Here is a 27,982-nt window from a genome sequence, read left to right as displayed (position 1 = left end):
ACACACACACACACACACACACACACACACACACACACACACACACACACACACACACACACACACACACATACACACACACACACACACACAGAGATATATGTGGAGGTGGAGGTGGAGGATAATAAAAACACAAAGAGAAATATTAATGAGCAGAGACTAAGCTTTCTTCTTTCAGGCTTGCAAGCTTCAATTTAACCAGTCAGCATTTCACCAGACAATGAGGTAATGGACAGTTCAAACTGAGGGTTCAAACACAGGGGGTGCGATTCAGACTCAAGCTTTAAATGATGTTATGACAGCCAGACACAACCTGCTGATTCAGCAACACGATGCAGCAGCAAAACACAACGAGTCTTCTAACGTCTTACTCCGCTCGCCTTCAGTTTAGCAGCAGGAGTGGAAACTGTTTAACAGATCCATAGGGAGGAGGTAATGGCTGGACACGGGGCAAGAATTCCTCTACTGTGAGGAAACGAGTCCAGAAGCTGCACTTTTTTAGCGTTGACTTCATCACTCACCCGTCTGAGTCCTGGTAGTTCACATTCAGTCTCTTGGTGGAGCCCAGCAACTCTGAAAGCAAGCAACAAAAATATTAGTGTCTGTCTCTTTGGTTTACTTGTGTATTTCAGGCTTTCAGCAGTAAGTCATGGTCATGTCATGTTAACACTGTCTCTTGTTAAAAGCAAGACCAGAATATCAAAAAATAGGAAGACAATTTAATAAGATATAATAACGCTGTGTGTAAAAAGAGTATGGTGGTTCAAAAAAGAAAAGGGGGCCTGGTTATATTAGCAGGATTTATAGAAACAACAAAGTCAGCATGAGACAAAGTCCCAGCTGGGGAGGGGGCAGACTGGAGACTTCAGGTCGCCTCAGGCTCCTCAAACAGTCTCACTGGAGGAAATCCAGCGACAGGGACGAGATATCTGTTTGTTTCCTGCAGTGAGTTTTCTCAACAGACGCAGGGCACCTGATCGTAAATCCTCCTGTGTGTCCCTCAGCTGGACCTCCTGAGGAACCTTCATTAGCCTCTGACCTGGGCTTGACTTGCTCTGCAGGGTCAGAGAATAGTTCACCGCTAAGACGCCGTGGAATAAAACTCAACGACTCTTTGATCCACAGCCACACAAAGCCTCCCCGCTTCTTCTGCTCCCACTCGAGGCCTTTGAGCCGTCACTCCTGAGGCTCCAACATAGACTCCCAACAAACAACTTCTGAGTTCATTGACATAGACGTCCTGCAGCTTCTCCTTGTCTTTGCAGCCTCATTTTCACTTTCTCCCAGGGGAATTCTTTGGCCTTTACACTGATCAAACTCTCGGACAGGGTGTGCTCTGTTTGGTACAGTAGCGGCTTGCCATAATAATGTCACGCGCACTGCAAGTCAGAATGCCACCTCTTCTCTGTCAGCTGCTCAGAGTGAAGGTCGGACTGCTGATTCTGAATTATCACACAATCACAGGTCTGTGCAGAGGTGCAGCTACAGTCAAGACCATTATGTAAAACCAGGTTAGCAATTACTAAAAGATGCAGATGTCAAAGGGGGTTACAGGCCAGTGAGTAGGGGCTGTGACGGGAAGGACCCACCCTCAGACAGAGTGTCATCGTTGACTCACATGCCCACTCCTCCACATCGTGCTTCCACCACCACCCTCGCCTACCAACAATGAAGCGTTTGAAGTTGTTACCCAATGCAGCAGGCTTTTCCCTCTTAGGATCTCAGAGGTGCTTTGATAATTATATGAATATTATAATTAAGGGCAATATGTTAGTAAATGAAAAGCCTGTGAAGAAACACTAAAGCTTTGCATCCACTTTAAGAAACAGGGCAGGTTGGTGTCAAATAACCCACCTACCTGCCCTCTTTCTTCTGCATCACTTTAATGCTTGTGTACATTGGTGAGCATGTTCATTTTTTGTACTAAATCACAGCTGCCAAACAATGGATTCCAGCTCTGCTGTACACGCCAGTCTAGTAATAAAGCTCTGTGAGTATTAGTACTAAATTTGTACTGACACATTACCTTTTTAGCAAATTCTCACCTCTCAGCCAGTAGGAGCTACTTTTAGCCTTAGCCTTGGGTGGGATGTGTTGTTCTACTAGGTTTAAAAGTAAGAAAGTAACTGGCCTTTCCTTAGTGTTAGGCATGAATGTTGGGAACAAACTTAACTCTGAGGAAGCAGGATAGTAAAAGTCTTCCATTATGGAAAACCTTCTCTAATGAATTGGATCCGATACCAAACTCTGCTCGTGACTGGATAGAAGGATTGAGGACAGTGACGTCCAACAGGAAACAGTCACCACTTAAACCTTGATGTTGTTTCTTGTAGCCAGCCATTTTCTTCAGGTTATCATCATCTGCTGCACATTTGTTGGAGTCTATTTTTATGGCTGTTTATGGAGCGAAGAGGCCCCCGAGCGAAGCTGGAGCCTGTTTCAGCTCCAACGTTCGCTGGGACTCGGCCTCCTTGTATAATTTCGGCTACAAGTTAAACGTCCCGTGGATCTGCGGCCACAAGAATGCGGCGAGAGAAGCCGTTTTTTCCAGGAGTCTGCAAACTTGAGCGATCCCATCGGTATCAAGCCCATTGACCAGAGTCTTGGACTGAAAGAGAATCTGCTGTAAAAATCCACCGACTAAACTTAGACGACCGCTGTGAGTATCAAATCTATGATTATGCGTCTGCAGGCAACGCCTCATGCATCTTTTTGTTTCTCAGGACTGAACTTGGGGTATTTGGGACAAAGCAATAAACGAATGATAATTTGGCACCGGGTCGTTTTCTGCGCCCTCTTCTCATTGTGGTGAAGTGTAAAAGCCGAGTAGAAGTTCTTCACCAAAGCTCCGTTTTCTTTCATGAAGCCTGGCTCTATTCCAAAGGCACCACAATAGACTCCAGTCAGAAACTGTTCCCTGAAACACAGCGGAGGTTCAGTGCCTACCACTTTAGATTTAAAGCGTAGATTACATCTTGTAGTCTAAATATAAACAGGCCATTCAGTTTTTAAAAGCAGCTGTAAAAAAAACAACTCGTGGCCCAATCTGTTTAATTAAACAGGACTGAAGCCATACTGCTGGTTTCTGACCTCACAGAAACGTTTCATATTTCTACTCTAAAATATTAAAAATATTACCTGAAAGAAAATTTAAGCAGACAATGGAGCACTCCCTTTTGTAGTTACAGTGTAATCCTACTGCATTTAATATTAAGTAGGCAACGCTCTTGATTCTATGGCTGAGCTACGTATCTGCTCTCACCTAAGGACAACGTCCTGGATACAAGCTGACAAAATAAGACTCGCCGAAGTACACCAACTGCTCCTCCACATTGAGAGGAGATGATTTTCGAATTCCTCCTGGACGCCTCAATGGGGATGTTCCACCAATCGCACATCCCAGGACATAATCAAGGGACTATTTTCTCTCAGCTGGCCTGGGAATCCCCCGGAAGAGCTGGAGGAAGTGTCCAGAGAGAGGGAAGTCTAGGGCTCTGTCCTTAGACTGTTGCTGCCACGACTTGGCCCTGGATAATGTGACTAAAAGTAGATGAATGGATAATTGAAATGTATTAAAGCCCGACACTAGAATACTTCAAGAATACTGCTAATTACAAAAAATACTGACTTTCCAAAACTTTCAATGAGCATTTATGATTTGTCACTTCTTCAAATGCCTCCCTACTGTCAATCTACTAAACTAAACTCTGTCGTGTGATGGTGGGTTTGTTAGATGCAGCGCGTCTGTTTGAAGATTCAAAGGTCTCAGAGGGAAGCATGGGCACCAATCAGCAGCTCTTCTCCCCCGCCCGGCCTTCAGAGAGCCTGGCACAGCAACACAGGAAGCTCTGAGGTATTTGTCCAAAGCAGGAGTGGGACGCGTCCCTCTCTTATCGGCTGCCTGAACAAGCCCGGTGACGGCAGCGCAGCAAAGAGAGGGAGATTACAGGGGTTCATCACGCATCTTATCTGCTGCGTTCTGGAGGGAGGAAGACGTGCTGGAGGCCTGTCCTAACAATCAGTCACGTTGAACACACAAGAACAGCAGAGATACAAGAGTCGTTTCAAACTCCCAGAACCTTGACAAGATGCCAAACTGGAGAACAATCACACAGATGCAAATAGAGAGTGGTTTCATCAGTTCACAGATACAGAGCACTGATGTTAGATCACAGAGCCACAGACAAACCTATACCCACATATGACGAGACCATACTGAATGTATTTTAATTCAAAGCTGTATAGCATTTATTCCATTCACTGAAACAAAGCTGACCATAAGATTAATCCACAAACATCTGGAAAATCTGAGAGGAAAATCAACTGGTGAAGAGGTGAAGCACCTTAACTCTGACAGCTGGAGACACATTAAAAGTGGGACTGATGATAAATGTTTCCACATCGAATATAAATCTTCCAAAAACATCTGGCAACATGTGGATTTGTGAAGTGTACATTATACAGTACAGGTTGATTCAGTTGTAAATAACCGAGGCATTCCCCACGAGGCCTAAACAGATCCTTATTAGCCTTTAGGTGCACTGTAAGACAATTTGGTGCCTTCAAAGCCTAAAATACAGTTTAGGGACTTTCTGAGTTTTAAACACACAGCCTGTCACATGTGACAGATTACCTCGCTGCAGAGTGAAGCTGCTCTCTGACAGCCAGCGCTGTGAAACCTGTCAGAGCTTCTGATTTATCCGCTCTCAGCAGGACCCTCGGTGTGAGCCGGGAAGCTCGTTTTCCCACCTTAAGAGGAAAACCAGAGCTGCTTCTCGTGTGTAAACCTGGAAAATGTGCTTGGTTTGGACTCGCTGTGCTTTATTAACCATCGTTACAAGGGGCATAAATTCTTAATTCTCCTGCTGAGAGTCAGGGTAAAGCTACTGGACGAGTTCATTCGATGATATGTCTGGTTCAAATGTGATCAGACGAGATAAATGTAATCTTTTCTACCCTCGTCCTAAAAACATTTTGGATCAAGCTGTTGATAGTCTGCTTAAATGTCAGACATTTCGTTTACTTCCTGATGTAGGATTGTTTAGAAGCCAGATGGTTCAGGCAGAATTAGAACATCGGCTCTTTACTCTGTGTGTGATGTTGATGTTATCAGCTCTGCACTCTTCAACTGTAACTGGTTTTAACAATTCAATGAGGCGGCGCCAGGCTCAGTTCCTCATGTGTAACTTCATGTGTAACTTGGCTTAGTCATGGACAAACATTACAAGTGACCCAGTCATGAGCTGGGGTCAATAGAGAGGAGCCAAAAACAGATGAAAGGTTTGTTTTCTATTTCAGTGCTGTATCTGTACTTCAACCATTCTTCCTAACCAACATAATCATTCTTTTTGCAAAAGAGGGAGGAGTGTTTTTTGTAAAAAACAAAAAACATTGATGCCAAACTACTGAGTCTGCTGGTAGGTGGAGCAAGGACCTGCTAAGTCGTATCTAAGGTGAATGAATGGTGCGATACCATCTGGTACAGGTGATCAGGTTTCCATGCTATTAAGTCATCCTTCAAACATCTAGTAAACAATACACGCAGCAAAGAGAGGGGAAGGAGGAGGAGAGCAGCATGGAGGACAATGGAGTTCTCGTGCATAGTGGAATCTGAGTGATTCCAGAGTAAACAGAGCAGGAGGAAGTCTCTGTTTCTGATAAATGACAAGGATCAACAGTTCATGTGAGAAAAGAGTGCAATGGCAGCTCACAAAGTGAGGGGACGTTGGTAAGTTAGCACACATCAGTCAATATCCTCCTTATCTCCTCGGACTCTCGGTCGCTTCGTCGTTTCCCTCAGCAGGGAGGGGTCCGAGCTGATACAATGCTATAGCCTCCCACTCTGTGAACAATAATGTTGGGAAAGGAAGTGTAGAAGGGGCCTCGCTCAGAGTCCCGGCTTTGTTCCTGTGAGCTGCTCCGTTCAGTTCAAATCCCAAAACTAGGTTTGGCCTTGATCTGACCAAATATCTAAAACCTGAAAATGTATTATGCCCTGTGCAATAACCACACCACTTACTCATGACACTTACTGATGAACATGAACATACTGTATGAAGACATAATGGTGATAAAGAGAAAAATGTGTGGTCCGGAGCAGCTGCTGGTAGAGGCCCGAGGACAATCACCCTCAGCAAAATGAGTTTTAACTTAAAAAAGGCTTTTGCTAAGAAATGTCAAACATACAACTATGAAACAATGTTGGCATTTGAAATAGAAAGAGGGGGATTGTCCTTGAACACATCCTGTTTAGCGATAAGACAACGAACCAGAAAAAGGGAAACACAAACGCCTCACGAAGGGAAACATCTGTGGAAACGTCAAGGCCGAACTGGTCAAAGCAACAACCCACAGTAGATAAATAACTAGATCTGACTGTTATACGACTGACTGGGCCTTAGAATCTGCTGAAATAATTGACAGGGACCTGCGTGGCTGCTCGTCAGCAGGTTGATGACTCATGTTTGTGTGTCACTCTAAGTTAGTTTGTAGTGTGGTCTAATTACTGTCTGCGAGGAGGCAAGAGCCAACAGAGCCTAATGAAGAGGTTGAGGTGGTTTATGTGTGTTTATCCAGCTGGAAGCTGCTGACACTGGCCTCATTCACACTCTGATGTGGAAATGCCGATTAGCCAGTTCAGAATGACAGACAGCGGGGAACCTGAATATTTCCGCTAGTGGAGACTAATGAACAGTGATGCCGGTGTGTACGAACTCATATGATGCCGGCCTGCTAACGAGGGACACAAAGCCCCAAAGCTCGGGATTCTAGACTGTGGTTGGAAAACGAAACAAGTAGTTTGGAGAAGAAATTTGATCCGAAAGCTTGTTTACTTCATATTATAGAGGTGACACTTTTCCAAGGAATTGACATGTTTCAGTAAGTTCCTGAGGTGCTTCCTGGAAACTGCTGTGTAATTTGGTAATAATTACAGTGAAATCAAAGCGCTGGGAAAACACACCACCAGAGGAGTAAACCATTACAGTAAGGAATTGCTAATCCCTGAATGAGTCACACAGTCGCCACATAAAGGGCTCTTCTTTCACTCCAACATGTCTATCTGCTCATTCAGTCACGCACGCCAAATTATTAAATTCTGGTTATTCAAACTGTCACTCACTTGCTTTAATCATCTATTTAAGGAATAATAGTTATTCATCTTAACCATAGGTGAGATAAATCAGTGTGCTGATGAGAGAACAAAATGTTTGTTTTGCCAGTGTCTCCAGGCAGAGCGTGGCGTTCCTGTTCCTATCTGAACACAGGACAAGGAGGGGTTCACGAGTTCAGGGGGATGTGAGCTCAGCCTCACACCCGTTCCTCTGCTTCGAATGGACTTCCTCGGTTATATCAGTTATATCACTCGACTAGTGGTGCATGTGACCGCGCTTGACTGTCAGTGTGTGGGTGTGATCTGGCTAAACCCAGACACCGAATGGTACCGTACCTGCTTATGTGCTGGTTCTACCTTGCTCTCCTTAACACCAGGGTATCCAGACGAGAGAGAGAGTGACAGTAACTCCTTGTCGCTAAAGCCATATTTGTTGTGTGAGTAAAACATGGAACACACTTAAATCCTATATTAGAGCACTTATCTATCAGTCACAGGTTTACATCCAGGCGTCTCAGCGCTGAAGCAGCATCAGCTGTGACAGCTGTAATTCCTGGCATCTGGACAGATTTTCTGCCTCATTTATTTTGGTAGTAAAGACATAGAGAGATGCTCGGAACTCTTTTTTTAGTCATCGTGGATTTATTTCCTCTGTGGCAGCAACACATGTTACACCAGCCTCTGGAAAATCCTCCTGCACTAATGATACACTCTCAGTGGTTAGAAACACTGGACACTATACAGGAGAGAGAAATCTTAATGGACACTAGACTTTAAATAAATATGTCACTTATGCACAAAGGAGTAAATCTCCAAGTGTTTGACTTCAGATAAAGCAAGCAACACAAACAAACAAAAAAAACTAAAACTGAATCAAATCTGATGCACAAGTTCTCTTTTCTCCTCTCTGCACTGCAGTTCCTCATGTCCACAGCTCCCTCCACAAACCCTCACCACTCCTTCAACCTCAGAGTGAGATTCTGTTTGAAGTCGCCTTAAAGCCTTGCTGGGAAAGAGCATCCAGAGTCTACGACTGGCAGCGCTGCAACAGCCGTGAGGTCACCAGCGCTTTTCTCTCTGTCGTCAGGCTGAAAACTTGGGCAAGCGCTTCAAGAACACGCTGTATTTCACCGGAGTCAAATTCCAGGGAGAAGGGGGATTGAAGGTTGAAGGTACTGCTGTGGGGTCCGCATACCAACACCATGACATCACCACCTCTATTCTTCCCTCCGCATTGAAATTCACTCTGCTGCTCTGACAATGGTTGGCACAAACTCAAATGTGGGGATTTTGGAGGAGAGAAAAAACTGAAACTTTTAGCTTCAACTGCACAGCTGTTAGTCAGACGTCACGCTGAGCTGCAGGCCTCTCTGAGCCTCAGCTTCAACCGATCTTAAATCTTTGGAAAAAGACCTGTGCTGCACATATACACACATGCCAAGGCTTGGAGCAAAAACACAACCATTTCTAGCAGCGAACCATAATTCTGACCCAAATTAGGGTTCTCTAAATTCCACTCATGCTCAGTGGTGGGAATTGTTTTTCATACACAGTCAGAGTCAAATCAAAGCGGAGTCAGATAGGAGACGTCGCCTTAAGAGCACGAAATAAGAGTTTCCTCCAGACAAGCGTGGCTTCATCACACACTGCTGATCCTCTTTACACGTAGAGAAGATTTACTTCCCAGACATAACCTGAGAGGATTCTGGGTGATATACTGCGTGAGGTGCTACTCAAATCTTAAACGTGTTTCCAGAGGAAAGGAAAAAGTGCACTGCTGACAGTATAAGAGTAATCGAAAACTCACAAAGAGTTGGAATTTGTGGAATGAAGCTGGGAAAAGTTTCCAAAGTGTGTGATCATTTTTTACATAACATACAGTACAAGAATTAGGTTTTTGCCAAGATCCAACTTTATAACAACCTAGATATTAGATTTATGAATAAATATGATCTTATTCTAAGCAGCACTGATGATAAATTTCTTTATACACATTAAACACATGTAGTCAGCGTTATTTATAGCCAGTGTCACATCTCGTAACGTCACAGTTCTCGAGTCCCAGATAAAAAATAAAAGCAAAGCTACAAAAGTGGAGAAGCAACCAACAACGGGGGCCTGGTGCACAACGTCTATTACATAACGCACCAAATAAAGCACGGTTCCAGCAGCCATTACTACGCCGCACACACTGCATCCCACTGCACAACACACACAGACTGTAGCCTCAAACGACGTTCATTATGTTCTAGTTTTCATTTCAAAGCTTCTATAAAAAGTGAATGGAGGAGCTGTTTCCTGTAGCTGCCACTGCTCTGAGCATGCTCACAGGCTGCTGGTTTAATCATCCTGGAGAAGGTGAGCAAAAAGTCAAATAAGAGCAGTTCAGCAGACATCCCAGAGGCTAAAAGTCTATTTCAAAATGTCTTTGTGGGGGAATTTGTTCAGCTCAAAATCTTGGCCCCAATTTGATGTTTTATCGACATTAACCCCAGTAAACACAGAACTGTTCTCTTATCCTCGTCCTTCCTGCTACTGTACGTCAGAGTCATGACTACAGCCCCTTACAGCCAGAGGGGTCCCTCGCACACACACAAGCTTTGTTTCCCTTTCCAAAGGTATGACTGGTAGCTTTTCAAGGCTCTCAACAATGTGTCTATTTAGTGGGCCAATTAAACATTTAACACACCAACAGCAGAGTTAACAGGCAAACACCATCAGCTCACAGGAGGAGGAATTTCAGGCAGCGTCTGGAAGGTTTTAACATGTTTTCTCAAACCCGTCTCGTCTGGAGGACTGTGGAAGTTTTCTCCTTGTTGTCTCTTTGGGGTTTGGTGATGAGAGGGTGGAAGTAGAGCAACCAGAGTCTCGCTGTACTCCATCAGCGTAAGAAGGCTCAACAAACAGTCTGTGCTGGCGTGACCTTTCCTAAGATTGGAAAACACATTGCGTAAAGACACTGCCCCGCTTTCTGGGGTTTGTCAGTGTGAGAACTGAGCAGCGAGGGTGCGATTGTCTGAGTTTGATCCAGTTACATGTCAAGTGACTTCATTATTCCCCATTAGTCAGCAGGAAAAGCTGCACATTTGACACCGAGCAGTGAGCAATTTGCACGAAAGACCTCTGCACAAACTGACTGTTAGGTAGCGAAACGTTACCTATGAGTGAACTTTGCCCCAACTTTCCCCCCAATGAGGTGTCACAGTTCTTTCATCTCCAAGGTTGAAGTGGGAGCTGTGCTTTTATTTTATTGTTCCCATTTCTCCCACCACTACAGCCTGTGCCAGACTGGGGAAAATCTGAGTGAAAAAGTACTGTAGCATGTAGGAAATGCTCGGACTGATGTCCTGCTGTGATTCTTGAGATGCAGAGTGTTTAGTATTGGGAGTGAGAGAACTGAGACGTCAGAACTACAGAGTAACACTCCGTAAGAAGACAGGGCTCCTGCTGGAGAGCGCAGCGACCTTATTGGAAGCGATTGGCCTGGGCCAAGTTTGAATCTAAACTCATGAATAAAACATGGTTAGAGACGTGTGAAAAGGCTGCAGACGTCCAGAGTGGGAGTGGTTCCGCCCCCCTCTCTCGGCACAGACTCCAACAAGCTATTTGTTGTTTTGTTTCACTCCTCAGCCTTCTCACAAAGCAGACAGGTTTGCGAGGCTTCAATAATGGGATGCTGATGAGCTTCAACACCAAACATGATAATAATGTGGCACACTTCTGTTGAAAAAAAGACGGATGGGGATGTTTTTAGACAAGGAGGCTTTTATCTGCTTTTGTTTATGGTTTTAATGTCTCTATAACTTTTTAATTAGGATTATTTTCTAATGTGTTCAATTTTTTTGATAGATTGCAGAGAGTGAAATTAACACAGCTTTTTTATACTTTTACTAACTTTTAAAAGATACATTAGAAGCAATGAAACAAAATAACAATCCATGAAATAAAGACTTGCTTTGTCCAGCCCTCAATACAAAGCTCCAGAAGCTCCAAACTAATCTGCAAGAGTGCCTCGTTAAGGTTGTGGGATTATTAACTCAGCTAAGATCTAATTCAACAGAGCAGTACAGTCACAGTGATGAGAACATGATTCCACAGCACCTGATAAACAAAGCTGGACCCCCACACACACACATCCCAACCCTAGAGCTATAATTCCTCTTAATCCTGCCTGGGCACCATCTGGGAGCTCCTTGTGATTTGTGTGATAGCAGTTGGGTATGGGGCAAATACTGAAGCACCAGATGTCAGCAGGACGGAGTCTGGGTCACAGACACCCCCTTAAAAGATCACACAAATATGGAGATGTGGCTGTTAATTATTAACTTTTGAGAAAGGTGCAGCATTAGGGGCCAACCGGCTTCGAAGTCACAGAAGTCAAGGGGGTTTTCATTTGCATGGAGAAGAAACATGTCTCCTGCCCTTTTAATAGGCTTCTGTCCTCAGTAACAAGGGTTTAAACGGCTCTCGTGTGACATTACGGTGATGGATTGGGTGTGCTGAAATGGGGAACAATAGGTGGGAGTCATGTGACAGTCTGCAGGAAGTCCCTCAGGGAGCAGAGACGTGCCTGTCAGCTGGCCGAGGGTCCATCTACCAACATTTATAACTAAGTGAGAGGTTTGAGCGTAGACCTCCTCTACACCTGTCACTCACACTCACTTACTTTAAATTTTCCTACACAGTTTTCTCCATGGCAAGAACTTCCTATTGTTCATACAAAGTGAGCTTATACATGACTCTTTAGACAAAATCCAGGATAGATGTTCAGAAGCTGCAAAAAACAAGTCTATGACAGACCTTTAGCCATCAAAAGGCCAAGGGCATCTCAAACTAATACTAAGTGTCACTTTTGAGACCAATTTTGGAAAACTGGAACAATGTAGACACCAAGGCTTTAATCAAGATGACCAAGCCTGCCCAACAAAAGGTCCAACTCACCTCAACCTGTTGTTCAGGCTGATAAAACTCATGATAACAGATACCGAGCTCTGGCCTGAGGCTCTATCACCCAATCACTAGTCTGTTACAAAACTGATACAAGTGTTGTAAATGAAAGATAAACTACTTAATGTAGCAATTATGAGTTATATATATATTCTAATCTACCAACAACTAGACTCCCCTGCTTAAACCGTTCAAACTAACAAAGGACACAGACCACAGGACGTACAGACCACATATAGTTTTAATGCTGAGAATCTGAAAACTCCTACTGTAAGCAAGGAGAACAAATGCAACATCAAAGTTAATACAGAACTTCACTTCACTGCAAGGCTGGAACCAATGCAGATACATATAATAAAACCAGGAGTAAAAGAGCAACTTTACAAAAGGCACCAAGGCAAACCAACCATGCCACCGCAGGCTGGAGGGCCAGACTTTCATTTCCTAATTAAGACTTTTAATAATTATTATTATAAAATAAACTACATTTTTACTTTATTTCAATAAAAGAACACACAATCTTTGAGGAATTCGTTTCACTACTCATTTGGAAATTTCACCCATGTTGGTCAGCAGAGAATAGACCGATCATTTGTTGAGGCGCCGTCAAACCCCCTAACCTCTTGACAAGTTCCACATTTATCCTGAGAGGTCAGAGGTCAGCGGTGACGCTAGACGCCGGGCTGTGCGGCCGATCCTGTGACATGCAAGAGGTTTTCTGTCGGATAAACACTGACCTCCTGTCGGCCCCGGGGCCCTCGGCGGCCCCTTTTCTTGGTTACTCAAACAGAAAACACAACTGACTGTGAGGCAGAGAGACGGCAAAGAGGCCACATTAGTCATATGGAGAGCAAAGAAAACAGAAGCAGGGACTCGAACTGTTGCGCGAGACTATCCACGGCACATCTGCCTCATCTGTGTCACTGTGTCAGAGATATTAACCAGCGTAACGGGAGAACAGAGGAGTAGTAAACACAAGGCTGACAGACTAATGTAACTGGAGACCACAGCCATTGTTGAGGAGCCACAACCACATCTGAAGCTGCACCTGAGTCGCCTTTCTCTCGTTTTTACTGAAGAACATTCCTACAGGGATCAACAGTTTCACATTCCTGCATTTTTAGCACAACCAGCTGGAGATAAAAACATTTAGTTTATTTATTCGCTTAGTAAAGGCTAATTAAGCTCCTAAGCTGCCCAAAGGTTAAGTCTCCACTTTTTTGACATGAATGACTTGGACATTGACAGATGCTTTGTACTGCCCCTGCTGATGCTAAACCTTCGTTGCAGCTCCCGTCTCTGCCTGGTGTGAGGTCTCTGCAAGTGGAATGCAGCTCAGTCGGACGGCGATAAGGAGACTGAGCCACGCAGCCACGGTAAACCTCTTCACCCTCAGCTTTGGTAGCTCTGGGTGGTCATTTATGATCGTTATCCCATCACACATATACTTTAATTGCACATTCAAATGTGTTTGGATAACTTGTAAGATAAACCTAACCTAAAATCTACTGTAGGTCAATCTGTAGCAGCGATGAAATCCACTGGTCAAAAACCTGCCTCTGGAAGTTTAAATATGAACCAAAGCAGAGATCTTCATGTCTGACTCCACTGGCTTCGTCATCCTTTTAGAACAAACTGATGCCAGCCCTGCCTTCTGAAACTGAAAAGGTCAACACCAGTGTATATTAAATGAAAATGTTGCTCAGCTGAAGCCTCCAGCAGCTTAGGTTCTCTCTGTTTCCATATTTGACGAGTTTAGTATCAAGAACATCCCACTTCCTCCTGCATGTTTGTCTTGGAAAAGAAACCAAAGCCACCATGGCTGCTCCACAGTACCACAGTACAGTACCTTTCCTAAACTTTACCAATAAATAAATGTATTAAATGAAATCAAACCACACCAATGACATCAGATCACACGTTCAACCAACACGCACGCACGCACACACACACACACACACACACACACACACACACACACACACACACACACACACACACACACACACACACACAGCTAGGCCTGTGGCACTTGTGGGTGATGTGGAGTGGACGGACAATGAACTAAACCTTTGGCACAGATGATGTGAGGACCAGCTGTACTCACTGTTCCTGTTGCCTTTGAGTTTGGACAGCAGCTTCTGAGTGGACAACAAGTCTCCGCTCTTCACCGCCTGCAGCAGGTCCTGCTCCTTTCCCATGCTCCCTCCTCCTCGTGTCTGAACCAGCTTTATTTCGATCCCTGACACCTCCTCCTCATGCTGAGCGCTGGAGACATGGACCTGCCTCAGATGAGGCTCTGAACTTCCTCTATGCGGAGCTCAGGTCACAAAAAAATCGGAAGTCCAGTAGATGGAAAACTTTTCTACGACTTAATATCCTGTTCAGACGTTTCTACTTTTTAGTCTTTATTCTTGGGGAAATTATATTTCCAAGGTCGGTGGAGGGGGATGGAGGTTTGTTGAACTACTCTCGATGAGTCTGGAGATGGAGGGCTGATGTGATCAGCACCAGGAGCCTGAGAGAGAAAAGAAATTAGAAAAACAGGTCATATAATCTGACATAATGCTTCAGACAGAACCACAGGAGCTCTACCGTCGGATGCATGTGTTTTGGATATGAAGTAAGTGATCCACCACAAATCCAACTACGTTCAGGCCTTTATGGATCTGAATCTGATGTTAGTTAGGAAAACAAGCGTCATCAGTATTTACACTACGTAGAAGGTGACAGTCAGAGACAGAGAGCGAACAAAGCGTCCTGAAATCCCACATTAGCACTGCATGATGTAAACGTCACACAGTTTCCATTCTTCATCATAAGACTTCAGCGTGGCCTGAAGGCAAACACGACGCACTTAAACGTGGACATTTTCCACAAGAAAGCAAGGACACACACACACACACACACACACACACATACACACACACACACACACACACACACACACACACACACACACACACACACACACACACCTGTCGCAGATGAGCTCTGTGCTGTGAAATCTTAGTAACGGAGGGTTTCACCTCGATTTACTCTAATTGCAGCTTAGCAAATCTTCAAACACCAGCAGCTCATGAAGGATTTGCTCGAGGCTCGTCTGTGTAAATATTGATGGGACTTTCAGAGCCTTCACGGCAGCATGAGAAGTTAAACATTCACTGTGCAGGGTCGGGTGTGTTTTACACCAAACTTCACTGAGTTTGTGCACATTTTTTCAAGCGGAGCCGAAACATTTGTAGGCTAAACCACCTGACACAGACACGGGCCCTCAGCCCTGCATGGCACACAGTGGACCCGTGCTGCTTCCCTCAGGGCTCTGATAGATTACATGTTTGCGCTGGCAATGCATCGACTTCATTTCAACTGCAGAGCAGCTACTTAAACTCTTCCAGCCCAGTGCCCAGACCCCAACTCCCAGACACGGAGGTAGAAGTTGGCAGAGTTAGCTGCTCCACTTTTCCTGCAGAGAACTGACATTGGTGTTGACAGTCACGCTTCTCCACAATGAAAACGTGATGGCGGCTGCAGCACCAGACCTCCAAATCAGTGTTGCTACATAAACAGAAAGAGTGTTTGAGGTGTGTTTGTAGTTGGATCACGGTGTGGTTCTGCACTCTGCTGTTTTCCTGGTTACAACTTGTGTTATTACATAACCAGGCAGACACAAAGGAGGACAGGGCTACACTATCAGACACATCCCCCTTTTCTTCCACCACTACTGCTTCTATTTTCATCAGTCTCACTTTGACACAAAGTCTTTAGGAAATCAGGATTTTTATTGCCCACAAAAACAACAAGAAACATATTATTATTTCAGTTAAGTTTTGTCTGGTGATTTTTAAAAACATAACTGCTGTTTAGTGAGTTCAGGTCTTTTATAATAAGGACCAAAGCACCTTACCCCGCTCCAATCCATTGAGCATCTACTGTAAATATTTAGACACTGTAATGCGAGCTCCCATTAAAAATCTGCCAACACCCGCATTAAATAAACACGTAAGACACGATTCCAAATTCTTTCAGTTCAGTTCGCGGTCGGTCAATCCACAACCAAACGCTGGCTTCATCTCTGGTCTTTTATTACGCTGCGCAAAAATAGGGCACAAGTTGGGAACCACTCAGGCTTCCATGTATTCGGTGGATTAAAACGCAGCTTTGTTGTGTAAACGTACGCGGGCTAAAATATTAAAATACAAAACCTCTTCCGTTTTACTGATAATTGGGACCAGGTCAAAGACACGAGAGGAGAGTTTGGCTGTGATCGAAAGGCTGGCAGCTCCAAGCAGAAGTCTGGCATGTAAACACACCGGGGAGCTGCTTCCCCGCCGACCTTTGCACCGAACTTAGCACTTCGTAAAAAGTAATTTTCGTGTAGTCATAACTGTAGAAAGATTAGGTAATCGTTACACATTACCTCTCTGGTTTAATATTTCAGACCCTGTGGGACCCTTACGTATTTAACGGACCACGGTGGCAGTTTGGAGGCAGACTCCAGGAGCTGGCAAAGTATTCCCTGTGCCGATTCCGTGAAAAGTCGGTATATCCCAGAAGTAGCTTCGTCCAAAAGTAAAACAGAAAAGCCTTTCCGACAATAAGCCAAGACTAAACCTACGTCTACTTTTAAGACTTTAATGGTGTAACGTTATTTACTACTTCGTCGACCGACATCCCACAGCTTTTTCCTCTTCGCCCTGAATGCCACATTTTCTCCGCTGAACTCCGCAGAATGTGGGCACGCTGTAAAGGTGCCTGAATACACCACGAGCTATCCGGCTAAAGTTTCAAAGTAAAGGTTTTATCTAGAGTTGCGAAATCTCACCAAAGCCACGCGACATGTATTTATACTGAGTATTTTTTTACATATGTCTTATAGCTACATGTCGACAACAGCTAATACAAATTTGAAAACGAAAAACAATTTAAATTTAAGACATTTGCGACTGGTCTAAGTTTACAGACACACGCACACGCTTCGACATTTTTCATTTTATACAGGCGATTACATTTTTAACGGTTCCTAAACTATGTAACAATGACTGTGCTTTTATTTTAGCGGCTCATTCCCAGGATATCTTTTTGCAGGTTTGGTGCTTCACACATCATCGTGATCCTCCCACTGCGTGTAATCTCTCTACAAACAAGGGAAGAAACAACACGATTATTATAATGAAGCTCGTTCAGTATATTCATAAATGCACGGCATTTAATGGCTAGTTGCCAAGAATGCTGGCAGTCAGATTAAACTGCAGTGTTATGGCGGTTTACAGTCAGTAAGACACTAACAAGAAATCTTGTTTATTTTCCCATCCACGTGTAAGTGTTACAAAACCCAATTATTAATTTAGAGTTGGTCTTGACTAGAAGTAGAGGTGGAAGCCCGCGAGGTGTCCTCCATCAGTTTTTAAGTCACTTACTCCTCCTAGAGGAATCACTGTGGTCCTTCGGCTAAGTGAAACGTTCAGTGTTCAAAGTTTCAAGAACAGGCAAAGTTAAAAAAGAAAGACTTTGTTATACTTTGTAATACTTTCGTATTATTGGCTCATTGTTTGCAGATCACTACATTCTGGTATCATTTCCATTTTACCAATCATTCAAACATTTCCGTGATTAAAGACAAGACAAAATTATCATACATTTTGAACATGAATTGTTCAAGCTCATGATGTTTTAGTAACAAATCATGTTGTCAACAGTGAATAAACTATTTAAAACACTAGCCTAAAGTTGTCAGCAAGACTCAGCAAACTGAAGCATCAAAAATTACCTATATATCAACATATTTTACTGTAAGTCACAACCCTATATTGTTGTCATTTCCACTCAAAACAAACTCCTAAAATTAATGAGAAGCAGAAAAAATAATAACTATAACTACTTCTTGAAGGAGCTTGAGTGGAAAATTAAAGCTCCCTCTATGCTCAGTAAAATAATCAAAACCGTTAAATTTCCATCGCGTAATGCAATGAAAACATAACCACCATTGTCCTACTCCTCCGTCAGCTGCCTCTGGTACAGCTTCATGACTCTCCGGCGGTGCAGCTCGTCCCACAGCTCACCCTCCAACTTCAAGTCGTGGTTAGCGTAGAACACCAGGCGCCTCTTCACGAGGTCATAGTAGTGATCGGAGAAGTCTGCGTAGTTCCTGGTGATGAAGCCGAAAGCAGAAACCTGCAGGGCAGACACACAAAGAAATGTGGTGAGTCATTCTTAGAATTTGTGTTATCAGTGATGATAACACGGATAATTTAGTTATGATGGACCACAGGCAGCTCAGCAGACCCCCCTCCACATTTTCACTCTACTTTAAGAGGACTTTAATGTCCTCTTCACAAGAGTTTAAGTGGTTTACAGTTTCTTTTTCTAAAGTAAACAAATGAAGTACTGTATATGCAAAGTGTTATAATTAGGTAAAAAATAAATGTAAAAAAAGGGGCATAATATCAAAACACAAATTAAACAGCAGTAAAATTTCAGTGGAGAGGCTGCTGTCCCTGACTGTTGCAGTACCTGGTCACACGTATGTAAAGCTGTCAGCAGCATCATCGCTCCCGAGCTCGGCATGTACACGTTACGGGTCTTAGGGTTGTTCAGCCGTTTGGAACGAAGCAGGCTGTGGAGAAGTGATGAAGAGGTCAGAACATGTAAAGTGTCATCTGGACAAATCAACTCCTCTGGTATGTCACCTGTGGGTGATGTTAGAGATGAAGTCTGGGTGGAGAATCTTGAAGCTGTCTGGTGGTTTGTGGCCAAAATATTTCCAGGGCCTGTTGGACAAGACGGAAAATGAGCATAAAATGCAAATACAGAAAAACATCCTGGAAAGAATGATCCACTGGTTAATAAAGTGTTTTACTGCTGCCAAAGGTGGTTCAACCAACACTAACCTGTGTAGTTAATGAGTGTGTTCAATTGATAACACAGATCATAACCACGTTTGACAAATTTAAAATATTGTGCTAGTGTTAATTGCCATTTTGTTGGATATACTGGTCTTTTATCTTGTACTGATTTTCTCCACTGCACCCCATTGTACTAAATCTGACATAGAAACAATCAAGGAGTGATCAAAGTGACGACTTCTTATTCACACACATAACAGCTCACCTGTCTCCCTTGTCAAAGCCTGAGCTGACAGTCTCGTTCAAAACAGCGGCTTTTATCATCAAAAAATCTCTTATGTCTGCGGGGATGAAGATGTATTTAACCTCCTGAACAGAAACAGAACACAAACACACACATTAGGAGAAATAAACTCAGAGAAGGCATAAATTAAAAGGTTTCCTTTTCCTTCCTCACCGGACTCTGGGGAACTTTGGTGAAGCCACTTTTGAAGTACGACTTGAGTGAATTCTTCATGGAGTTGGTGCTGAAAACGTAGACAGACGTTCTCTCCCCAACATCGTCTTCAAAACCTTTAGTCACTGCTCCGTTCACCCTGAGGACCAAGGCAAGTTCCCCATTCGTCATTCATACATGTCAATGTGATGGTGTCACAAACAGAAAGTGAAGAGCTTTCTATAAGTTAAGATCAATCACAAAACAGATACGGGTAAAGACGGAGAAGCTGCTAAGATAAATTCTGACCACTGGGCGGCGTTGTTTGTTTTTGAACCATAAAATCAAAGTACAGATAAACAAAATTTTCTTGTGGGTGTAATTAACTATTTGAAGTTAATAAATGCCATCTGTCTGATAGCGTGTTACTGTTTGCTGCTCTAAGAACATTTAGATTATATTTGATTTTTTTTAAAGAATATGTCCGCTGACTGTTCGCCATTTTCACTCTGTGACATTGCACAAAACCAACATGAAACATGAAATCTAGGTCAGATCATATTCAGATCATATTTATATTACCGATTTACCCACACCGCAAAGTTGCAACAACAAACTGGGAATTTAATAACGTACTGTGGTATCGCGTGAACGTGTGTAGGCTCTGTGTCAGTCTCACCTGAACACAAAGTCATGACTGTCAATGTTCTTCCCCTGTTTGGATCCTCGGAGGATGCCACCATTTCCCACCACAGCGCAGCGAACACACCTGTGAGGTGAACGCCGAGGAAGGAGATCAGAACTGTTGAGGTGCGAGAGGATGAATTTCAAATCTGAAGATAAAACAGGAAGAGGAATTAGAAACGCACAAGTGGTGATTCCTAGAGCTCGGATCCTCAGTAGGCCCTGCTCTTAGTATATATGTGCAGAATACTGGAAATAAAACTGAAAACTACTTTGTAAACATGCACACAAATGTAATTGTTTACCATCAACTGAGACTCCCTTCCAGCCATAAGGAAGCGCCCTTTCCTTTAAATAATCCCAAGCTTGTTCAGAGAAACTTTCCTTCCACTGAAAAACCGGCACAGAGAAACTAAAATGGGCCGCGAGGAGTGAATCTGTCCTCACCGTCTTCCTCAGAGAGCACGAAGCTTCTGTCTGCATGCAAACGCACATTTTAAAAAGAAACACAACCTTAATAAACACAGTGCAATTCACCCTCCCGCATACACACCCTAAAGCAGAAACCTAACCTGTCCACCAACACAGCAACATCACACACATTTTGGATTAGCTAAATAAACCATTAAACCATAAATCAGGAAGAGTATATATATTCTATATATACTCTTCTTGTTAAAGCAAAGCTGTCCATCACAATGTGGCATTCAGCGTAATACATGCTGCTTGCTAAACTGCTGGACAGAACAAAAAAAAATAAATAAATAAAAATAAAAAATAAACACAGTGCAATTCACTTGTGTTATGGAGAGACAGTCAGAGCATCCGGGAGCTGGATCAAACTACATTGCTTTTGCATTTACCGTCTCGTTTCGTCGTCCCGCTGAGGTGAGACTTTTGTCGGCGACGTCATCTGAGCCCTCACTGACATCACCACTATCAGGATATCCAACAAGGATACTGATCAGTTCAGAGCAGCAATGACAAGTCGGCCGAGACAGTAACGATACACAGTCGTGGTTATCAGACCAGGTGAGGAGAGACCTTGGTCAGTGGACAATCCCTCACCCAGTCACTCCATCGGCATTTGCTGAGCCAAACGTTCTGAATCATCGTTGATAAAGTACCACTGAACTGATAGAAAGCCCTGCCTATGCTTTGACATTACAACCTTACACAGGCGTGCAAGCCTAGAGGCTCAGTCTGGTGACAAAGCATTTTCTCCTGTATGACTAACGCAATTATTACTATTACCATTAAACAGTGGTTTTACTTTTGTATGTGTAAATTACTTTCCAATCATATGTATAATAACTCAATAAAGAAAATTTTTTCAGCTCATCTGAAGATCAAACATATCTTAAATATTTTAATAGTTTAGAGTCCCCTTACCTGTTGGAGGTCAGGCTCATGTGTAGTCCATACACAAAGATAACACTTAAGAGTCCCAGCAGAGGGAACGCCCATTTGGTGGAGGACAGTCTCATCATTCTCTTCACCAGGTTAAAAAAATAAAAGTCAACAGGTTTTCATGCTTTCATAGTTTTCATGACAGCTGGATTGAGGTGAGTTGGTACAGTGGTTAAAGTCCATATGAAAACACAAAGGGAGGAAGTGGTAGGAATCTAAACAAAGCTGTACTACCCCCAGAAAAATAGAACAAACCAGACTCTTGGGTCTAAATGGCACTGAACCTGGGACCTTGTGGAATAATAATAAAAACGTGAACATATGTAAAGAATTGGTTTTATTAAGGGAACATGTGTATATTTTACTAGACCAAACCAGCCAGAGCCAATGCTGTGAACCAGTAACCAACATAAAACAGACCAGAGAACATATTGTTCCTTGCTGAGACTAAACAACATGTGACATCAGCAGGTCCAGTAAACCTGGATCCCCGTCGTGGGCAACAGCCAACACCAAGAGTAGTCAGACATCCACTTATTGCGAAAAGCTGAATAAACACTGGGTTATGCAAATATGGCAGAGCTCCTAAAATAATACCTGTGTGGGGAAAATTTATTGTCGCTTTATGCCCAGTGTGATAACTGAAACTGGTATAACGTCACCGTAGTCCTGTGGTTGAGTGGTGGCAGCACATAAATGAATGCTGAGCATCAGGTAGAGCAGGAACAATGGATCAAACAGGTAATTAACTGTTAAACAGACTCCGTGCTGCACTAACTGTGCTGCTGTGGACCCAGGCAGCAGCATTATTAGTACAGTCACAGCTGATGCACTTGTTTAACTGAATTTAGAGTCAACAGTGTTGTTCATCTGCCGCCCTCTTTCTTCCTCGAACATGCAAAAGTCTTTTATTTTAACTTCTACATTTAACTGTCAGGCCTAGATATTACTTTACAGATTCAATGCATCAATACAAATATGACAAGAAATGTGGATGTATTGTTATGAACTTGTAATGTACCAGCTCTCAGGTGGTAATATCATGCTGATGAATATTTGTTTAGTGGACTTAAAATATATTATTTAGTGTCTTCAACTTGAGTTACTACTAGCTTGCTGTGTGTTGCTTCCTCTCTATAGTCATTCTGAAGTATTTAGAGTATTTAGAGCATTTACAAAAAGGTCAGGTAAATGCTGTTACAGCAGGTTTCCTGTCAAATGTCAAGTGTTTTCTTTTATTTAAAATAAATACGAATAATATTTATTTTATACATATAAAAAATATGTTTATTTACTTGATATTTTTATTTGCTCTTTGCTGCGCACTATAAATACTGTAAATGTTTTTGTTACAAACACTTTGAAACTAATTTAGTGTTGCAGTTAACATCGTTTCCTGCCTCACGTGAGGAAGACATTCCAATATAGATCAGGACTTTAAAACCTTTTCTACTTGGTTTTATAGGAACATTTGTAGACGATAAACTCGCACCACTGTACGTCTGCGGGGCAACTGAGCAACAGGAACCGCACAGCAACCGGTGATGGCAACACAAACACTAAAGCTTAATGCTAGTTACAACTTCTAACCTTCATCTAGCTGATAGAGGCAGACGAAGGTCTGATCGATGAAAAGCAGCTGAAAAGCGCAGATAAGTCAGATAAAAATAATGAATTAATTGTTTTAGAGCGGCCGTGCGCGCTCCCGTAGACTCCTATCACTAATAGATAGAGAGCTTTTGACAAGACCACTGAGAAAAACTTCCAAAGCACTAAATCAGACCCCACATCACCCCTGAAGGCTACAAACACAGTGCAATGCTTCCATGTCCAATTAAAATAATGCGAAAACCGCCGGGTAAACGGAGTCTCACCTGCTCAGTCAGAAAAAAACAAAGCCTGGTTCACTATGGCGCAGGAGTCACTTTGATGTAAGGACCCAAACCCAGCGGATCAGACGACGGACGAGACAACGATAGAAAGTTGCTCTTATCGGCTGCTGTCCTTGAGACGGGATCTACCTGTCGTGACGTCACTTTCAGGGTACGTTGTAGCGGCTTATTACATTGTATGCTGAGCCTATAGTATTCAAAGGGCGCATAGACTACACTCACGACAAGAAAGGAGGCGTATCCATGTCAGGTATTTTGCATACTGTACCTTTGTTTAGGTTAGATGCGCATGCATGACCTTCTTGAATCACAGACACCAATGTAGGAACTGCTGATGGAAATGCAAAAAAAGATCCATATATTTCACACACAGTCAGCCTCTTAGACGCCGATAAAGATATACGTCAGGAAAGAAATTTAGAAAAAGTCAGTCAGATATTGTTTGAGAGAATAACAGTCATATGACAAATACAATAGTAAAATATTCAATTCAATTCAATTCAGTTCAATTTATATTTTATTATTTTTATATAGCGCCAAATCACAACAAAGTTACTTCAAGGCACTTTACAAAGTAAGGTTTAAAACCTCACACAACTAAACCCAACAAATCCCACATACAGCAAGCATTTAATTTGACAGCAACAGTGGAGAGGAAAAACTCCCTCTCTAACGAGGAAGAAACCTCCAGCAGAACCAGACTGGATGTGGGCGGCCATCTGCCTCGACCGGTTGGGGTGAGAGGATAGAGCGAGAGAAAAGCACAGCAACAACAACAAGCAACAACAAGCAACAACAGAGCACAGACATGATGGTTGAACCAGGGACTGGATACAGGCAGGATGGTTGGATCCGCAGCTGCCCATCACAGACACCAAACTTTGAGTCCTATGACACCTGTAGGTGAGGACAGAGAGGGAGAGAGAGTGGGGGGGGGGGGGGGGGGAGAGTGGGGGGGGGGGGGGGGGGGGGAGGAGAGAGAGAGAGAGGAGAGAGGGGGAGAGAGAGAGAGGAGGAGAGAGAGAGAGAGAGAGAGAGAGAGAGAGAGAGAGAGAGAGAGAGAGAGAGAGAGAGGAGAGAAGCACAACTACTGGAGAGAAAAGACAAGGTTAGTTAAACTTGGGACAATGATGGGAGGTTATTGGACAGAGGAGGTAGAAGGAAACAGAGGAGCTCAGTGTATAAATTAAGTCCCCCAGCAGTCTATGTCTATTGCAGCTTAACTAAGAGATAGTTCCTGTGACTAACAATCATTGCCAGTGAACTGAACCATCTCTAACTATAAGCTTTATCAAAAAGGAAGGTTTTAAGCCTAATCTTAAAGGTGGAGAGTGTGTCAGCTTCTCGAACCTCAAGAGGGAGCTGGTTCCAGAGGAGAAGAGCTTGGTAGCTAAAAGCTCTGCCCCCTGTTCTACAATTAAATACTCTAGGAACCACAAGTAGCCCAGCGCTCTGAGAAAGTGTTCTGCTGGGAGCATAAGGAACTATGAGGTCTTTAAGATAAGAAGGAGCTTTATCATTAAGTACTTTGTAGGTGATCAGGAGAATTTTAAATTCTATCCTACATTTTACAGGCAGCCAGTGCAGAGAAGCTAATGTAGGAGAAATGTGATCACTCTTTCTAAGTCCTGTCAGAACTCTGGCTGCAGCATTTTGAATAAGCTGTATGCTTTTTAAGGAGCTGTTAGGACATCCTATGAGTAAGGAGTTACAGTACTCCAGCCTAGAGGTAATAAATGCATGGATCAGTTTCTCTGCGTCGCTCTGAGAGAGGATGCTTCTGATTTTAACTATATTTCTAAGATGGAAGTAGGCGTTTCTGGAGATTTGTTTAATGTATTATGTAAAAGAGAGATCCTGGTCAAAGATAACACCAAGGTTCCTCACAGTAGAATCTGAAGCAAATGTTATGCCATCCAGGGTGGCTATCTGATTCAATAGTGTCTCTCTCAGATTTTTAGGCCCAACAATAAGAATCTCGGTTTTAGCTGAGTTTAGTTGAAGGAAGTTTTGGGACATCCAGGATTTGATGTCTTTTAAACAACCCTGAATTTTGACTAGTTGATCTGTTTCATTTGGTTCCAAGGACATATATAGCTGAGTATCATCTGCGTAAAAATGAAAATTAATAGAATGCTTTCTAATAATCTCACCCAGAGGAGACATGTATAGGCTAAACAGAATTAGACCCAGCACAGAACCCTGTGGTACTCCATAGCTAATCCTTGTGCATGTGGAGAATCCATCATTAACATGAACAAACTGGAATCTGTTAAACAAATAGGATTTAAACCATCCCAATGCTGTTCCATTAATCCCGATTCTATGTTCTAGTGTCTGTAATTGAATGTTATGATCAATTGTATCAAATGCAGCACTAAGATCTAACAGGACAAGGACAGAAACTAGACCATTGTCCGAAGCTAATAGAAGATCATTAGTGACTCTAACCAGAGCTGTTTCTGTGCTATGATGTTTTCTAAATCCTGACTGAAAATCTTCGTACAGGTTATTCCCACTCAGGTGGTCAGATAATTGTTTGGCCACGTTTTTTTCTAGAATCTTGGAAATAAAGGGTAAATTTGAAATGGGCCTATAGTTGGCTAGTTGTCCAGGGTCCAGGGTTGTTTTTTTCAATGGAGGTTTGACCACAGCCACCTTAAAAGCCTGTGGTACATAGCCTAGTTGTAAAGATTGGTTGATTTGATTAAATATGGACGAGCTGATTAAAGGTAGAACTTCTTTGAGTAATCTGGTTGGGATTGGATCTAAAAGACAAGTGGACGACTTGAAAGAGTTGATTATTGAGGTTAACTCCATATGAGCTATGGGGAAGAAGCTGTCTAGGTAAGACAGAGGATTTAATAAATTTAAAGTTGATGGATCTAGACAGTGCTTTCTGTCATTTGGAAGAAGTCGCTGCTGAATGTTTTTTCTAATGGCGATAATTTTATTAGTAAAGTAGTTCATAAAGTCATTGCTGCTGAGATTTAAAGGGACTCAATACAGCTATGACTTTTTGTCAGCCTGGCTACAGTGCTGAAAAGAAACCTGGGGTTGTTTTTGTTTTCCTCAATTAGGGAGGAATAATATGTTTTTCTAGCAGCACAAAGTGCTTTTTTATATTTCATTAGACTGTCCTTCCATGCAATGCAGTTTACATTTATTTTGTTGGAACGCCACTGTTTTTTTATTTTTTTAGTCCTTTGCTTTAGGCTGCGGATCTCTGAGTTATACCACGGAGCTAACCTCCTCTGATTCACTGTCCTCATTCTTCAGAGGAGCCACTGTGTTTAACATTGTACATAGATAAGCTGCAGCACCATCTACAAGACAGTCAACCTGTTCATAAGGACTAAGGTGACTGTTCTCTGTGTATCTACAAGACATTGAGGCAAAAGATGATACAATCATCTGCTTGAATCTGACAACAACGTTGTCACATAAACATCTGCTAGTAACAGTTCTTTCCAGCTATTGTAGGGTCAATTGTGCTAAATTCAAAAGTTAATAAGAAATGGTCAGATAACAGAGGGTTTTGGGGAAGAACTATTAAATTATCAATTTCAACCCCATATGTCAGGACAAGATCGAGGGTGTGGTTAAAACGATGAGTGGGTTCATTTACCTACTGTGTAAAACCAATAGTGTCTATTAAGGAGTTAAAAGCAGTGCTGAGACAGTTGCTGTCAACATCTACATGAATGTTAAAGTCTCCCACTACAATGACTTTATCTGTGCTAAGAACTAAGTAAGATAAGAATTGAGAGAATTCAGTTAAGAACTCCGAATATGGAGCAGGAGGACGGTAAACAATACAAAACAACATTGGAGTCGACTCATTTAAAGTAACATATTCATCCTGCTGCAGCCAGGTTTCAGTGAGACAGAACAGATCTATGTGATGGTCACTTATCAAGTCATTTATTAAAAAGGATTTAGACGAGAGAGATCTGATATTTAATAAACCACACTTTATTAGCTTACTGTTACTTCCATAAGAGGAACTGTTTTGATGTTTATTAAATTCTGGTAAGTCACTCCTCTTTGATTTGTTTGTGACTTGTATAGTTTAGGTGGTCGAGAAGCAGACACAGTCTCTATGCGATAACTAAGACTAAGAGTGGGTCGCGGCTGTAGAGAACATGCAGAGAGGAGTGTAAGACTGCGACTCTGCGTCCTGGGCTCCACTCTGAGTTGTCAAGCAGTGGGGGGACTAAGCAACATTGCCATGTTACTAGAAAGCAGAGAGGCTCCGTTCAACGTGGGATGGACGCCGTCTCTTCTAATCAGCCCAGGTTTTCCCCAAAAAGTGCTCCAATTAGCCACAAAGCCCACATCGTTGGCAGGACACCACCTAGACAACCAGCGGTGGAGCGATGACAGCCGGCTATACATGTCATCGCTGGTCACATTGGGGAGGGGTCCAGAGAAAACTACGGAGTCCCACATTGTTTTGGCGAATGAACACACCGACTCAATGTTAGTTTTAGTTTTAGTTTTACTACTAATACTAATATGATATTAGTAGTATCTTAGCAATCCACTTTGGATTCTTTCCACTAATGAGTGGTTTGATCTTGTGTTACTACCTAATAGTTGCCGACTTGAGCCCTTCCCAGTGTATCACACTGTTGAATTTCGCTTGAACACCCAG

At 42.8% G+C, this 27,982-nt stretch overlaps 2 protein-coding genes and 1 long non-coding RNA gene across 11 annotated transcripts in view; 1 reads left to right on the top strand and 2 right to left on the bottom strand.

Annotated features, from left to right (window-relative positions):
• LOC114861005 (caskin-2-like) overlaps positions 1-17,085 on the bottom strand; it is a 40,745-nt gene extending 23,660 nt beyond the window's left edge. For 4 of the 9 annotated variants that reach the window (XM_029159961.3, XM_029159962.3, XM_041071921.2 and 1 more), the window contains exons 1-3: positions 16,479-17,084; positions 14,166-14,576; positions 522-573 (exon numbers count right to left, since the gene is read on the bottom strand). In XM_029159961.3, coding sequence (XP_029015794.1) covers positions 522-573; positions 14,166-14,259 — 146 coding nt within the window. In that variant the 5' untranslated portion in view covers positions 14,260-14,576; positions 16,479-17,084. Of the gene's footprint in view, positions 1-521; positions 574-14,165; positions 14,577-16,478 lie in introns of all 9 variants that reach the window. The other 5 variants (XM_029159963.3, XM_029159965.3, XM_029159959.3 and 2 more) reach the window with 4 other exon arrangements.
• Positions 2,532-13,710, top strand: LOC129604469 (uncharacterized). The gene is made up of 4 exons (XR_008695369.1): positions 2,532-2,659; positions 3,734-3,853; positions 13,349-13,434; positions 13,573-13,710. It is a non-coding gene; the product is annotated as an uncharacterized LOC129604469 (long non-coding RNA).
• Positions 17,086-17,208: 123 nt separating the features above from the next.
• st6galnac2 (ST6 (alpha-N-acetyl-neuraminyl-2,3-beta-galactosyl-1,3)-N-acetylgalactosaminide alpha-2,6-sialyltransferase 2) lies at positions 17,209-23,761 on the bottom strand. The gene is made up of 10 exons (XM_029159991.3): positions 23,308-23,761; positions 21,416-21,516; positions 20,887-20,959; positions 20,329-20,500; positions 20,019-20,172; positions 19,361-19,499; positions 19,169-19,272; positions 18,748-18,828; positions 18,572-18,674; positions 17,209-18,232 (listed from the first exon to the last, which is right to left on the bottom strand). The coding sequence occupies exons 2-10, from the start codon at positions 21,511-21,513 to the stop codon at positions 18,050-18,052; spliced, it is 1,107 nt and encodes a 368-aa protein (XP_029015824.1). The 5' UTR covers positions 21,514-21,516; positions 23,308-23,761; the 3' UTR covers positions 17,209-18,049.
• Between the last annotated feature and the right edge of the window lie 4,221 nt (positions 23,762-27,982).

The sequence above is a fragment of the Betta splendens genome, chromosome 8 (genome assembly GCF_900634795.4).
Source record: "Betta splendens chromosome 8, fBetSpl5.4, whole genome shotgun sequence".
Classification (NCBI taxonomy): Eukaryota; Metazoa; Chordata; class Actinopteri; order Anabantiformes; family Osphronemidae; genus Betta; species Betta splendens.
This window is presented reverse-complemented; position numbering and strand designations above follow the sequence as displayed.